This window comes from Chlorocebus sabaeus, chromosome 23 (genome assembly GCF_047675955.1).
Source record: "Chlorocebus sabaeus isolate Y175 chromosome 23, mChlSab1.0.hap1, whole genome shotgun sequence".
Lineage (NCBI taxonomy): Eukaryota > Metazoa > Chordata > Mammalia > Primates > Cercopithecidae > Chlorocebus > Chlorocebus sabaeus.
This window is the reverse complement of record NC_132926.1, coordinates 13,664,222-13,680,427: the sequence shown is the minus strand read 5'-3', so window position 1 is coordinate 13,680,427 and position 16,206 is coordinate 13,664,222. Positions and strand designations below refer to the sequence as shown.

General features: G+C 47.5%; 1 protein-coding gene across 1 annotated transcript in view; it reads right to left on the bottom strand.

Moving 5' to 3' along the window:
- The window catches only part of SLIT3 (slit guidance ligand 3), a 637,958-nt gene that overhangs the window by 75,580 nt on the left and 546,172 nt on the right, over positions 1–16,206 (bottom strand). Inside the window, exons 17-20 of the mRNA XM_008015258.3 lie at positions 15,614–15,757; positions 14,719–14,862; positions 11,219–11,382; positions 10,052–10,184 (exon numbers count right to left, since the gene is read on the bottom strand). Coding sequence (XP_008013449.3) covers positions 10,052–10,184; positions 11,219–11,382; positions 14,719–14,862; positions 15,614–15,757 — 585 coding nt within the window. The remainder of the gene's footprint in view (positions 1–10,051; positions 10,185–11,218; positions 11,383–14,718; positions 14,863–15,613; positions 15,758–16,206) is intronic.

The following is a 16,206-nucleotide window of genomic DNA, read 5'->3' as shown; positions in this document are numbered from 1 at the left end:
CACATCCAAATACAAATCCCTTCTTCCAATAGTTGTGCCTAGGGGGAGCTGTGTCATCCTTGCCCCCTCCTCTCCTTGGGTTATCAAGTTATAGGACAACAAATCCATGTTCATGGTCCTTAGACCAAAAATGTGTCTAAACATCGTGGATATTAACCAGGGGTGGATATGGGGGAACGCTGTTCACCAGCACCGGATTCTGAATTTCTTCTCTAGCCCTTATGAAGATGTAGGTTTTGCAGAGTTTGTTTCCAGAACCAGGAAACCTGATGTTTGTAAACATTTCCAAAAATGGAAGCAAGCAGATTTTTAGGTTTCAGTTCTAAAACAGTGAGGTAAGCTTGAATTTAAAAGGACAGCTGCACAGCAATCATTGTACTTTCTGAAGGCAGCGAGGCCCTGCCTTCGCAGAGAGTATTCCAGTGACTTTGAGGGCTGAGATGTCCTGTATTTGCTTCTGTCCTGCTTTCCATAAGATTCTGTAAGCTTGCCTTTTAAATTAGGAACTTCGTGCTGACTTAGAGCAGTTATCTGTCTCTATCCATTGCCCACCAATGTGTAATGACCAGAGTGGTTCTCAAAGTGTCATCCATAGACCCCTGGGGGTCCCTGAGGCTTTTTCGGGGGTCTATGAGGCCAAAACTATATTTACAATAAGGTTAGAATGTTATTTTCCTTTTGCCCTGTGTTGACGTTTGCACTGATGGTACAAAATTAGTGGAGGGTAAAACTGCTGGCACCTCAGTACGAATCAGGACATCACTACCAGATGAAACCAGCGGTCACTGTATTCTTCACCTCTGTGCGCTTGCAGGTTTTACAAAAACCAGGAATGCCCTTGATGAAGTATCAAGAATTATTGTTTGTATTAACGTTCAACTCTTGAGCACACCTTCCTTTAATGTTCCATAGGATAAAATGGAAGATGTGCACATGCAGCACGTTAGTTGTCTAGAGAAAAGTACCTGTGTAATTGAGTTGCAAGCTGAACTAGCTGGCTTTTACATTTTTTCATGGAACACTGTTTTTTACCTAAAAGAAAGACTGGCAAACTCATTGCTCAGACATGGCTATTTAGTAGATAATTTCTTGAAAATGAACAAAGTAAGCCCATCACTTAAAAAAAAGCAACTCACAGTATTTGTCACCAATGATAAATTCGTGCTTCCAAGTAAAAATTAAAATTTTGGAAAACTTTTCACTGCTACATTGAGCTTAACAACCTTCCCTCACTTAAAGACTTTTCTGATGAGATCAGCAGTGATGTCAAAGGAAATTATTTAAAAATATGTTGTATAATGAAATGTGTTAGCATTTGGAAGATCTGCACAACTCAGTGAACCGACATTTTCCCATTGACCAACACATGTTACAAGACTGTGCACAGGGAAAGTTCCATTCAAACTGTAAGACAGATTGGTAGAGTTAATGTAACAGAGGACCAAAGGTTCACTGGTACGGGGGCAGGTTCCACACTACAGCTAGCCTTTAAGAAAATGCCACTTGTTGAGCTTTGGTCTTTATGAAAGAACACCCATAATTATCTGAAAAGGCTATTAAAGTATTCCTCCCTTTTTCTTTCGTTCTTTTTTCTTTTTTTCTTTTTGAGACAGAGTCTCACTCTGTTACACAGGATGGAGTGCAATGGCATGATCTCAGCTCACCATAACCTCCGCCTCCCGGCTTCAAGCGATTCTCCTGCCTCAGCCTCCCAAGTAGCTGGGATTACCGGCGCCCAACACCATGTCTGGCTAATTTTGTATTTTTAGTAGAGACGAGGTTTCTCCATTTTGGTCAGGCTGGTCTCAAACTCCCAACCTCAGCTGATCCACCCACCTTGGCCTCCCAAAGTGCTGGGATTACAGGCGTGAGCCACTGCACCTGGCTCCTCCCTTTTTCAAATACATTTCTGTGTGAAGCCAGATTTCTTATACTTCACCCAAAAAACATAAAACAACAAAGTGAATGGTGAAGCAGATATGAAAATCGAGCTATCTTCTAGGAAGCTAGATATCAAAGAGATTTGCAAAAATATAAAACAATGAAACTCCTCTCATCTGCATTTCTTTTGGTTTGTCTTAAAAATGTGCTTTTTACATAAACATGTCATGGGTATATAATAGCTACTTTGAAATGGAATTAATGCATATTTTAACATTTTCTCAGTGTTAGTTTCTAATATGATCAATATCAATAACTATAACCCACATAAACACAGGTTCTTGGAGTCCTGGATGCTTTTGAAAAGCATAAAGGAGTCCTGAGACCTAAACATTTAAGAACCTTTGTTGGAATGGGCATGAGCACAGGATTTGGGGTCAAAGAGGGCAAGTGGTACTGTAGCCCTGCTTCAAAGAGCACTTGCAAGACTGAATGTGGGAACGAGGCTCCGTTTGGCTTGACTCACCCAGCGTAGAATTGAGAGGAGACTGTGAGAGAAGGGCCAGTGAGGGTTTGCAGAGGGCTGACTGGAGAAAAAAATCACCGCCTGCTTGGATGGTATTGCTGGGGTCTTGCATGCTTGCAACAGACTCTCACACCCTGCCCTTTAGAGAAATGCTGGGCAACTTTGTTTTTGCTTCTTCTCAGTGAATTAAACTTAATTTTGTTTTGTAAGCTGGCAGCCCTGCCTGAGATAACTAACGATGCCTGAGGGAGCTGGAAAGCTTGCATTGGAAACCCTGGATCCGGACTCAGCCAATGTCCCTGAACCAGAGGCTCCCGGCCATAATTCTCCAGGTCTGCCAGCTTTCACTTTCTTTGACACTCATTCTCCTGCTTACCCCCCACCCTCCACCCTAGGAAGACGGTTTGGGGACAGAAGTGAGGGCTGCCTTCCTCAGTGCACTTTGGAAGCCACGCCTGGCCAAGGGGAAGTGATACCATTTCCAAAGCAGAAAATCAGGTCTCCTCCCAAAGTGCTGAAGTTTACTTTATAATTGCATGCAATTATCGTTGTTATTTCAGTGTCTGTTCCACGAGCTTTGGGAAAAAGCATCCATGGGCTATCGTCATGGCATTTCTGTCCTTTGACATGTGTCACTTGGCACTCAATTGGCCCAGGAAGGAGAGTATAACTGGGTCATTCTCTGCAGCTCCATCCCATGGCACAGCCCGGTCCAAGGGAAGGGCAGGAAGCTCACTGCATGCGGGGGCATTTGTGTACACAGAACTTCAAGGGCATGACCCCAACTCAAACCCACGGTGGACATGAACTTTTTAGCAACTTTCAAGACCTCCCTTCCTTCCCTTGGGCTGGCAGCCCTAGTTTCAGTTTCTCTGAGCATTGGGAAATGCCTGGACCTGAGAGTGAGGCCCAGTTTCTCTGGAGCATTGGGAAACACACACTCAAGAATCCACGTGCGGCCGGCATGGTGGCTCACGCCTGTAATCCCAGCACTCTGGGAGGCTGAGGCGGGCAGATTACGAGGTCAGGAGATCGAGGCCATCCTGGTTAACACGGTGAAACCCCATCACTACTAAAAAATACAAACAATTAGCTGGGCATGGTGGCGGGTCCCAGCTACATGGGAGGCTGAGGTAGGAGAACGGTGTGAACCCAGGAGGTGGAGCTTGCAGTGAGCGGAGATAGCGCCACTGCACACCAGCCTACCAGCCTGGGCCACAGAGTGAGACTCGGTCTCAAAAAAAAAAAAAAAAAAAAAAAAAAAAAAAAAAGAAGACAAGACAGATTCAGAGAGGTTTATTTTTCAAGATCATTTTCTTATTCATCTTTTCCTGAATACCTGCTATGGGTTAGTTGCTGTGCTTAACTCTGAAGGGGGAAAGAAAACAAAATGTGAATGAGACACAATTGCTGCCCTCAGGGAGCTCTTAGTCTAGAAGGAGAAGTAAGTAAATAAGCAACTACAATACAGGGTGATACCTGAGAGAAGAGCCATGGGGGTGCAAGTGAGAGGCACGCAACCCAGTCTTAGCCACCCAAAGCTTTCTGAAAGGAAGGTTAATCATCACCACTGACATTCATCAAACCGTGGCTATGCGCCGCACACAGGGCTAAGTGCTTTAGTTACGTTATCTTAGTCAGCCTCTACCTTGTGAAGGATATACCGCTGTTCTCCCCATTTCACAGATCAGTAAATAGAGGCTGAATGAGATGAAGTAACTTGCCCACAGTGATGCAATCAGTAGGTAGTCAAGTTGGAATTTAAACCCGAGACTATTTGTTTTCAGAATCACTCTTCTTAACTTGTGCTTCCAGGAAGGACTGAGACTGAGAAACCAGAGGGGGTTACCTAAGTAGGGATGGGAGAGAAGAACATTCTAGGCCGGGAGAACATAAATGTCCTGGACAGAGGCCCTGAAGTCAGGGAAGGCATATCACCGGGGGAATCACAAGAAGCCACAGGTGTGGCTGCAATGTGGCTTCCGGGGGCAGGAGTGGGAAGAGATGCTGCTGAGTAGCCCCAAGGCACAGGCAGAACCAAGGCTGGGACTTACCTCTGGGCTCCTAGCCCAGTGCTCTTTCTACCACATTCTACCTGCTTCCCCATCGCAGACTAGCATCTGTTTTATCTGCACCCATTTCAGACTGGAGGGAGCTGGCCTATGTAAAAATGAGGTGTTTTCTTCCTCACCCAGAGAGGACTCTGATGGGAATTGAGGAGTGGGGTGAAATGGAAGACGCAGAGAGGAGACAGGCACCGACCACTCTGCCAAAATGCAGTGTCTCCTCTGCAGTCCTGGAATCAGGTCACAGGACTCACCATGGCCTTTGACATACAAGCTGCGCACTTTCAGGCTTCTACCCTATGTGGGTAACTCCCAGAGGACTGGCCCCAAAATCCACTCAAAAACATGGAGGAGGAGTCATGACAATGATAACAATCGTCACAGCTGATGTGACTGAGTGCTTCCGAACCTCTGGCATCCAGTCTTTCCATCCTCACAGCTAGCTTATGAAGTGGTATATTAGCTTTCCTCCTGGGCAAAGAGGAAGAAAATCAGCTCAAACCACCTTAAGCATAAAGAGAATTTATCAACTCAGATAACTGAAGAATGCACTGGAAGATACCGGGCTCTAGGGCTGGAGGCAGGCACTGCAATGACACTGTCAGAATGTGTCTGTAATCCCAGCACTTTGGGAGGCCGAGGCGGGCAGATCCCGAGGTCAAGAGATGGAGACTATCCTGGCCAACAGGGTGAAACACTGTCTCTACTAAAAAAAAAAAAAAAAATACAAAAATTAGCTGGGCGTGGTGGCGCGTGCCTGTGCACCCTGGAGGTTCATGCCATGTGCTAGTCTAAGAAACTGGCATGTTGAAGTTCTGTCCCCAGAGGCATTATTAGCAGTGTGGATCAAAGAAACACTCCCTGGAGGAGCCTGGGTTGTGTTCTGTCGCTTACACCTGAGGGTACTGCGTACCTGGTTTTATTGCACTTTCCTTTATTGCACTTTGTAGATATTGCGTTTTTTAAAACTTGAAGGTTTATGGCAACCCCGCCTCAAGCAAGTCTATCAGCGCCATTTTTCCAACAGCACATGCTGGCTTCTTGTCTCTGTGTTACATTTTGGTAATTCTCACATATTTAACACTTTTTCATTATTATTATACTTTTATGGTGATCTGTGATTAGTGATCTTTGATATCTCTATTGTAATTATTTTGGGGCACCATGAACCATGCCCATCAAAGATGATGAATTTAATTGATAAATGTTGTATGTGTTCTGACTGCTCTACCAACTAGCTGTTCCCTATCTCCCTCTCCTCGGACCTCCCTATTTCCAGAGACACAGTACAATATTGAAATTGGGCCAACTAATAACCCTACAATGGCCTCTAAGAGTCACACATCTCTCACTTCAAATCAAAAGATAGAAATGATGAAGTTTAGTGAGGAAGGCATATCAAAATCTAAGACAGATCAAAGCTAGGCCTCTTGGACCAAATAGCCAAGTTGTGAATGTAAATAAAAAGTTCTTAAAGAAACTTAAAAGTGCTAGTCCAATGAACACATGAATGATGAGAATGACCTATTGCTGATATGCAAAAACTTTTAGCGGTCTGGATAGAAAATCAAACCAGCCACAACATTCCCTTAAGCCAAAGCCTAATCCAAAGCAAGGCCCTAACTCTCCTTAATTCTGTGAAGGCTCAGAGGGGTGAGAAAACTGCAGAAGAAAAGTGTGAAGCTAGCAACAGTTGGTTCATGAGGTTTAAGAAAAGAAGATGGCAGAGCACCATGGCTCATACCTGTAATCCCAGCATTCTGGGAGGCCAGGGTGGTGGTGGGGAGCGGATCATGAGGGTCAGGAGATCGAGACCATCCTGGCTAACATGGTGAAACCTCATCTCTACTAAAAATACAAAAAATTAGCCTGGCGTGCTGGCGGGCGCCTGTAGTCCCAGCTACTGGGGAGGCTGAGGCAGGAGAATGGCGTGAACCCAGGAGGCGGAGCTTGCAGTGAGTCGAGATTGCGCCACTGCACTCCAGCCTTGGTGACAGAGCGAGACTCCATCTCAAAACAAAACAAAACAAAACAGAACAAAAAGAAGCTATCTTCATAACAGAAAAGTGTAAAGTGAAGCAGCAAGTGCTGATAGAGAAGCTGTAGCAAGTTATCTAGATGATCCAGCTAAGATAACTGATGAAGGTGGCCACACTAAACAAGAGATATTCCATGGAGACAAAAATCGCCTTTTATTGAAAGAATATGCCACCTAAGACTTTCACCGATAGAGAGGAGAAGTCAATGCCTGGTTTCAAAGCTTCAAAGGGCAGGCTGACTCTCTTGTTAGGGGTCACTGCTGATGGTGACTTGAAGTTGAAGTCAATACTCATTCACCATTTGGAAAATCCTAGGGCCTTTAAGAATTATGCTAAATCTACCCTGCCTGTGCTCTAGAAATACAGCAACAAAGACTGGATGATGGCATGTCTGTTTACGGCATATTTTGCTGAATATTTTAAGCCCATTGTTGAGACCTGCTGCCCAGACATAAAGATTTCTTTCAAAATATTACTGCTCACTGACAATGTACCTGGTCATCTAAGAGCTCTGATGGAGATGTACACACAAATTAATGTTGTTTTCATGTCTGCTAACATAACATCCATTCTGCAGCCCATGGATCAAGGAGTAATTTCAACTTTCAAGTCTTATTATTTAATAAATACATTTTATAAGGCCATAACTGCCATAGATGGTGATTCCTTTGATGGATTTGGGCAAAGTAAATTGAAAACCTTTTGGAAAGGATTCACTATTCTAGATGCCATTTGAACATTTGTGATTCATGGTAGGAGGTCAAAATAGCAATATTAACAGGAGTTTGGAAGGTGATTCCAACCCTATGGATGACCTTGAGGGGTTCAAGACTTCAGTGGAGGAAGTAGCTGCAGATATGGTGAAAATAGTGAGAATAAAATTAGAAGTGGAGCCTGAAGATGTGACTGAATTGCTGTAATCTCAGGCTAAAACTTGAGCAGATAAGGAATTGCTTCTTACAGATGAGGAAAGAAATTGGTTTCTTGAAATGGAATCTACTTTTGGTGAAGATGCTATGAACGTTGTGGAAATGACAACAAAGGATTTAGAATATTATATAACCTCAGTTGATAAAGTAGAGCAGGGTTTGAGAGGATTGATTCCAATTTTTTTTTTTTTTTTTTTTTTTGAGACAGAGTCTCACTTTATCACCTAAGCTGGAGTGCAGTGGTGCAATCTTGGCTCACTGCAACCTCCACCTCCCAGGTTCAAGCCATTCTCATACCTCAGCCTCCCCCATAGCTGGAATCACAGGCGTGCGCCACCATGGCCCACTAATTTTTGTATTTTTAGTAGAGATGGGGTTTCACTAATTTTTGTATTTTAGTAGAGATGGGGTTTCACCGTGTTGGCCAGGCTGGTCTCGAACTTCCGATCTCAAGTGATCCACCTGCCTTGGCCTCCCAAAGTGCAGGCATTTCAGGCGTGAGCCACTGTGCCTGGCCTTGACTCCAATTTTAAAAGAACTTCTACTATGGGAAAATGATGTTAAACAGCATTGTGTACTACAGAGAAATCTTTCACAAGAGAGTCCATCGATGTGACAAACCTCACTACTGTCTTATTTTAAGAAATTGCCATAGCCACCCAATGTTTGGCCACCACCCTGATCAGATAGCAGCCATCAACATCAAGACAAGACCCCCCACTAGGAAAAAGATTACAACTCGCTGGAGGCTCAGGTGATCATTAGCATTTTTTAGCAATAAAGCATTTTTGAATTAAGGTATGTACATTGGTACATTGGTTTTTTTTCAACACAATGAGATTGCACACTTAATAGACTACGGTATAGTATAAACATAACTTTGATATGCACTGGGAAACCAAAACATTTGTGTGACTTGCTTTATTGCAGTTTGTGCTTTATGGTGGTCTGGAACTGAACCCACAATATCTCCAAGGTATGCCTGTATGTGCTAACCTGGCCCAGAAAAGGGGATGTGCATAGGGCCTGGTAAGAGAGATGTCAAAGTCAAGCGTCAGATGTGTGTGGTGTGGTGGTGTGTGGTGTGGTGGTATGTCGGTGTGGTGTGTGGGTGTGGTGCTGTGGTGGTGTGTTAGTGTGGGGTGTGGGTGTGGTGGTGTGTGGTATGGTGCTGTGTGAATGTGGTGATGGTGTGGTGTGTGGGTGTGGTGGTATTTGGGTGTGGTGCTGTGTGGGTGTGGTGGTGTATCAGTGTGGTGTGGGTGTGGTGTATGTGGGTGTGGTGCTGTGTGGGTGTGGTGATGGTGTGGTGGTGTGTCAGTGTGGTGTGTGGGTGTGGTGGTGTGGGTGTGTGGTGTGTGGTGTATGGTGTTGGTTTGTGGGTGTGTTCCTGTTCGGGCACTTGGGCTGTTCCTGTTGCCTCTCCCTGGCTCTGCCCACTCCTATGCAGGGCCTTTGCTTATGTAGCAATTTCAGCCTGGAGCACCACCTCGCTCTAGCATCATTTCCCCCAGGGCAGCTTTCTTAGAGCTTCCTGTCTCTGTCGTACTTCTCACTTTGCATGTCCTAGCAACCTTGTACCTCTTTTTTTGTAGCGTTTTTCACAGTTGTCACTTCACATGTGCATCTGCAATGATCGCGTGAATGTCTACTTTCCCTAATACTATGAGCCCCGGGAGTGGAGGGGTCACACCCATCTTGCTCGCCGTTGTCTCTCCAATGTGAGCAGAGTACCTGACACCTGAGAAACCTGGTCAATATGTGTTGCGTGGATGAGTGAAGGAGTGGATGGATGCGAGTGTGCACATGGTGTGTGTTGGTTGTGCGAGTGTGTGGTGCTCCTCTGGTCCTAGCTGCAGTGTTCCTGGTGCATTCCAGGGAGGCCCCCTCTCTAGGGGACTGCTTCGTCCTTCTGTCTGTGCTTTCCAGGGGGCAGAAATAGGATTTTCTCCATAATATTAAGAGCCCTTCAGGAAGAGGCTAACACCTTTTTTGTTAAGCTGGGAGTTTCTGGTGCAGAGACAGGACCTGAGGAGTCAGTGGCAGGAGCTTGGGCTGTGGAATAAGAAAGCTCCTGTTCTGAGAATGGATGGGACTCAGGAGCTAAGACCTCATCTGTAAAATGGGGCCTCATGTTTGACAGGGCTGTTTGAACTTGGAAGAGGATCCTATTCAGAAAAGTGCTTTGTAAGCCACAGCGCCCGCTGGACAATGTTTTCACAATTATCCTGTACTGCTGCTGGGATCAGACTAAGAGACTGCTGAGGAGTCTTAGGAAGAGGGTGTACAGAGCAGGGGTTTCAGGGATGATATGGAAAATGAGGCAATAACCTCCCACTTATATTCAGGGTATCTTTAGGAATTATGGGGTCAGAGACTCCTCTCCTGCCAGGCAGAGGCACTGGGGGAGCCGTGTTTCCTGTGCCCTTGTCAAAGCCCATGGCTGCCATCTTGGTGAGGGCTGCACTGCCATCTTGCTGGGATCCATTTAAGTAGGGTCTCCCCAGGGCAGTTTTGCCATGTTGCCTTGCTTGAGATTCTGGGGTAAAGCATGGAGGATGCTGCTGGTGGTGAGACGACAGTGTGCTTGGAGGCACTGGGGGTACTTACAGCTCGGTCACATCCTTGGGCATGCCTTTGGGGAGGGCGCGGAGCCCCTTGTTGCTGCATCGCACCACTGTCTCCACGCAGGTGCACTGCTCCGGGCAGCGCGGGCTCAGCTGGCAGCTACTCTCGTCGTTGCCTGTGGAGAGCCCCAGAGAGGGTGAGCGTTGTGGGAGATAAGCCCCACTGGGGGGCACCAGTGAGCAAGGCTGCGTGTTCTCCGCAAAGACAAGTTGTCCCCTGTCCCAGCTGTGTGCTAGAACCAGGAATAGGGTACCTGCTGGTCTCATCCGTGGTTGGTGGGTGTCGCCTACCTTCTACCTCATTTGAGGTAAGATGAAGACCATCAAGGAGGCTCAGCAAGAGTAACAGGAAAGAGGTCACCATAACCAGATCAGGAATAAGCCCAATTGACTGAAGGAGTGCTCAGGGGGAGGGGGCAGTCTTGTCTTTTCGCTTCCTCTTTCTCCTTTCCTTCTCTCCTCCCAAAACTACATAGTCCCTCCAGGGTGGTGAGTGTGTCCCAAGCCTCCATTATGCCTTAATCTCAGCTAATTATCTGTCTCTAGATAACCCAAAGTTGATCAAGTAAAGAACTGTGCTGGCTTGAATTTATGCAAATAAATAGGCCCTCTGGGATCCTGAGAACCAAAACCTCAGATATCCATATCCCCAGCCAGTGACAAGACTTTTCTTGAAGTCTGTTTCTTATGAGTACATACTCTGAGTCTCATCATGATGCAGAGAGGAAGACTGAGGCCAGGGCTCCCATGTACAGTTGTATAGGTTGTGCACTCCACAAGGGTGCCATATCATTTAAGGGGCACCAATCTCACTGTGGACATGATAGATTAGTATATGTGGTATAACAGTGTTCTCATAGACGGCAGTATCTCATTTTAATGAGCAGTGTCTTGTCGTACTGAAATCAGTATATTATGACAGATTTCTAACCGATGGAAGTAAAATGACTTCTGAAGTGGGCACCTTCTCTTAACTGGCATGAAGGAGGCATGTGGGCTAGCAGCAGATCTGCAAAGCTCTCCAGAGCTCCAGCTGCGTGCCCAAAGCAAAGTGGAATCAGATCTCAGGGAGTATCTGATCCTTTATCTCCGCCATCTTCCTTGCCTTCCCAGGGCCTTCCCTACAGCCCTCGACCCCCAGCCTTCTCACCGTCACAGGTGAAGTCCTGGATGGCCACATCCTGGATGGGAATCTCCTTGAGGAAAAATGGCTTCTGGCACCTAGGGTTCCCACTGACAATCCGCCTCTTCCTTAACCACTTGCCGAGCCAGGCCAGGTGGCAGTTGCAGTTGAAGGGGTTGGACAGGAGGTTTCTAGGAAGAGAGAAGGGTGCTTAGTCTCCACCCTTCTACTGTGGGAGCGGCCCTGAGATCTGCTGCCCAGAGCCCAGCTCTCCCAGTCGGGAAGGAGGAGGTCTCACGAAGGAAATGTAGGCTCTTCCCCAGATGCAGTCTCTGCGAGGGTCTCATTCCAGACCCCCGCCACTGATGGATGTGACCGTGGTCTCTCGTCATGCCCTCCCTTGTATACCAAGCCCTGGCTGTGTGAACTGCCTTTGGGTCCTTAACAGAGATTTACCACGAGAGCCTTCCCACTTGCTACTTTCCTTGCTGGGAACCCGTATCTTTACAGGTTGCTGGCTGGCTTCTCCTCATTCTTTAGTCCTTGGCTTCAGTGACATTTCATCAAGGAAGCCTTCTCTGAGTCCCCCATATCAAGTGGGACACTTCAGCCCTATCCTATCGTTTCCCTCATTCCCCTTCATTCTCCCCGTAGCACCCATGGGAGTGTGCAATGATTGGTTTCTGTGCTCGTCTTGCACCGTGGACTCTACATACATGAGGGTGGGGTCTGTTTGCCTCTGCATATCCGGAAACTACCGTTATGTCATCACAGGCCCTTTATATGCATCTGTGGCCTGACGGAGAGATGAGGGGATGCTGGCAGCTATCCCTCTATCCCTTCATGAGTGTTTACTACAGGACTGGGATCATGCCACGCGCTTTATAAATCCATTGTCTCATTCATTCCTGTCACAGCAACCCCAGGAAGGGGTAACATTGTCTTCCTTTTCTCACATGAGGAAAGTAAGGCTTGGGGAGCTTATGTAAGAGGGGCAGACAGCCCTTGAGTGGCCGTAGGATGATACGGCAATGAAGGGCTTGCGAGTGGCTGTTCCAGGGTTGGAGTCCAGGCTCTGACACTCAGTAGCTGTGAAGCGGGGCAAGTTACTTCACGGGTCAGAGCTGGTTCCCTGAATGCTTTGACTGCCCCTCTGGGCATCTTAGGTGTCTTTGGATTTCCAATGTGGAGGTACCTCGAAGAGGCTAAACATGGACTAAAATGGACCAGCTCACTGGTGTTAGCTCCCAACCCACTGTCGCTCCTGTTGATGTCACTCATTCGATTCATTCCTCTACTGAACAATTATATGCTGGGCTCTGCTTACGCTCTTGGCACAGATCTAAACATTAAGGATACAGCAGTGAATGAAGCAGTCACATATCCCTGTCCTTCGGGATCTTATACGGTGATGGGCAGATAATATATGATTAACAGCAAGTTAGTAAATGACACAGTATATTAGGCCATGGTTAGTGCTATGCAATATTAGGGGGCAGGGCTAGAGGGATTGGGGTTATGGCAGAGGGGTGGAGCAGGGTAAGGCAGGTGACACTTGAGCAAAAGTGGAAGGGAGGGAGGTCGGGGGGAGGGAGGCCGGGGGAGGGTGTTCCAGGGAGTGCAAAGTTCCAAGGTGGGAGTGGGCTGGGATCATGGGAAAATGGCGAGGAGCCCCGTGAAGCTAGAATGGAGGCAGGGAGGGGACAGGCAGGGCATGAGGGGCCAGATGACGTGGGGCTGGCCTTTAGGCCCTCCTCTAACTTCGGCTTTGATTCCAAGTGCAATAGACATAGGGCAGCAACAGAAGGTGCAGCAGCAGCCCTTCCTTCCGCCTTCCGAAGGGTCTTCGGGGAAGGTTAGAGAGGGGACAATGAACCAGCGACTAAGGATAACAGAGCCACATGGAAATACGATGAGCAGCTGTAAAACACGCATGTGTTGAGCACTTTCTACACCTAGGCCCTTGCTGTGTGTTTTCAGGCATCACCAGATTCAATCCTCATAACCATCCTAGGAGGTAGATTATGCAGAAGGGAAATGGAAACACACAGAGATGCAGTCACTTTCCCAAGGTCACACAGCTAACAAGAGGCACAGCCAGGATTTGAACCTAGGAAATTTGGCTCTAGAGTCTTACCCATTATTCCACAGAGGCTCCCTTCCCACAACAGTGCACTACCCGGGCAGGAGCACTCCTTTAGGTGCCCAGAAAGCTGGGTTCTAATTCTGGTTCTGATACCCACTGAAGCAGCTAATGGCACCTTTCTGTTTTTTTTTTTTTTTTTAATTAATTAACTTTTTTTTTTTTTTTTTTTTTTTTTTTTTTTGAGTTGAAGCCTCGCTCTGTTGTCAGGCTGGAGTGGAGTGCAGTGGCACAATCTCGGCTCACTGCAACCTCCGCCTCCCGGGTTCAAGCGATTCTCCTGACTCAGCCTCCCAAGTAGCTGGGACTACAGGCATGCGCCACCACGTCCAGCCAATTTTTGCATTTTTAGTAGAGACGGGGTTTCACCATGTTGGCCAGGATGGTCTGATCTCTTGACCTCGTGATCCACGCGCCTTGGCCTCCCAAAGTGCTGCGATTACAGGCGTGAGCCACCAAGCCTGGCCACCAGTGACACCTTTTTAAGCCCCTGTCTGGTGATGTTACTGGTCTACTTTAAGGTTCCAGTCTTCCTAATGTGCTCTGGACAAAGACCAGATGGTCCACAGCAGTCCTGCAGCCTGACCCTGGCTTCCTCTCCAGCCTTGCCTCACGTCATGCCCTCCCTCATTCAGCGCTGTGACCATGCTGGCAGATGTTCAGTCCCATGTATTTGCTCTGTTGCAACCAACCACAGGGCCCTTGGACATGCCCTTCCCTCTGAAGGAACTGCAATGTCCACTTTCTTCAACAGCTAACTCCCACTTGCCTTCCAGAATACAGCTCCAGTTTTTCTCAGCAAAGCCCATGTTTTTTTGTTGTTGTTTTTTTTTTTGTTTTGTTTTTGACACGGAGTCTTGCTCAGTCACCCAGGCTGTTATGCAGTGGCATGATCTTGGCTCACTGCAGCCTCCGCCTCCCAGGTTCCAGCAACTGTCCTGCCTTAGTCTCCCAGGTAGCTGGGATTACAGATACTTGCCACCAAACCTGGCTAGCTTTTGTATTTTTAGTAGAGAAGGGGTTTTACCATGTTGGTCAGGCTGGTTTCGAATTCCTGACCTCAGGTGATCCACCCACCTCAGCCTCCCAAAGTGCTAGGATTACAGGCATAAGCCACCACGCCTGGCCTTCCAGCTTGGGTTTTCAAATCACTGCGGATCTGCTTTCTGTGTCAATTCACTATGCTGTGAGCTCCAGGAAGGAGGGGCTGAGCGTGTGCAGCCTCAGCACCTAGACGATGCCTGGCACATACAGAAAGCCTGACGAGTTTTTAAGTGGACAGATGGATAGATGAGCTTGGCCAGAGGTAACAGGGAGCTGGGAGGAGAGCGCTCTGCAGAGTGGGACTCCAGAGTGCGTGGGCAGTGGACCCAGGAGAACTTACATGGTGGACAGGGAGACAAGCGTGGTGAAGGCTCCAGGGGTGATGGTGGTGATCCGATTGTCATAGAGGGAGAGCAGTCTCACCGAACTCAGGCCGGCAAAGGTGTCATTACTCACACAGCTGATCGAGTTACTCCTCAGCATCCTACAGGGAGAGGGGTGGGGATGAGAGAGCACAGGCACGATCTTTTCTGTCCCAAATGGTGCCACGGTGGCGAGTGTGTGTGTATAGGTGAGATGCTTTTGTCGATTCTAAGCTCAGTCCAGCCACATTGCTCAGGTTTGTCCTGTGATAGCAGGGACTGGAGCCCCACTGGGGCTGTGTGTATTGTGTGTGTACATTGTTGTTGGTGCATGCTTTCTTGGAAGCACATGTCATGCATATGTATGTATACACACACATATTGTGTGGCTGCTAGGGTGTGCACACGTATTTTTGGGAGGAGAAGAGAGAATCAAGAAGTGGTTGTAGCTATCAGTTTGTATGTATGTGTGTGCCTGTATGTGCCTGTTTGTGTATATGTTTATGTGCATGTTGCAGGTGTCTGCATGTATCATTTTTATAAAGGTCCTTATGCTTATGTTTGTGAGTCAATGTGTGTTTGTGTGCCTCCTTCAGCGAGTTTCTGGTATGGATCTATATATGTGTATACATGAGAGTGGGTGACTACGTTGGTGTGTGTGAGTGTGTATGCTGGAGGGGGTTCAGCATGCTAAATTCTTTCCCATCCAAGGCTGTGGAATATCTGATGACTCTGACTCCAGGAAGAGAGGCAGAGGGATTCGGCAGGCCGAGACAGCGCCTAGGTCCCACTCGCCTTCATAGTCTGTCTCTAATTCCCCTGCCCTCTCATCTCCCTCTGGGTCTTGGCCCAGGCCCCACCACAGGAACTCACAAGGTTTTGAGGCCACTGAGGCCACGGAACATGCGCCCATGCACTGTCTCCAGCTGGTTCCCCGTCAGCATCAGCTCCTGCACGCTGGCTGCTCCATCGAAAGCTCCCTCTCGCACCTCCTTGATCTTATTGTTACTCAGGTTTCTAGAAGGAAGACACAGAATAGGGGAGAATCAAAAAGAGCAGACGGTCTTGATACAGGGAGGGAATGACCTGCCCTGCAGCTGCTGGGGAGACCGAGGACTGGATGGTGGAAGGAGCTTAGTCTTGGGCTCCCTGACCTTTGGTCTTCAGCATCTGGTCCAGGGAGCAGGGACTCCGGCCCTACACAGGTGAGGCTACCCTTGTGAAACAGATTGCCTGGCCAGTGGATGAATGGAGAAAGAAAATGTGATGTATATACACACAATGGAATACTATTCGGCCATAAAAAGAATGAAAACCTGTCATTTGCAGCAACGTGAATGGCACTGGAGGTCATTGTGTTAAGTGAATTGAGCCAGGCACAGCAAGGCAACCATCATATGTTCCTCCTCATACGTGGGAGCTAAAAAACGTTGATCTTATGGAGGTAGGGAGTAGAAGGACGGTTA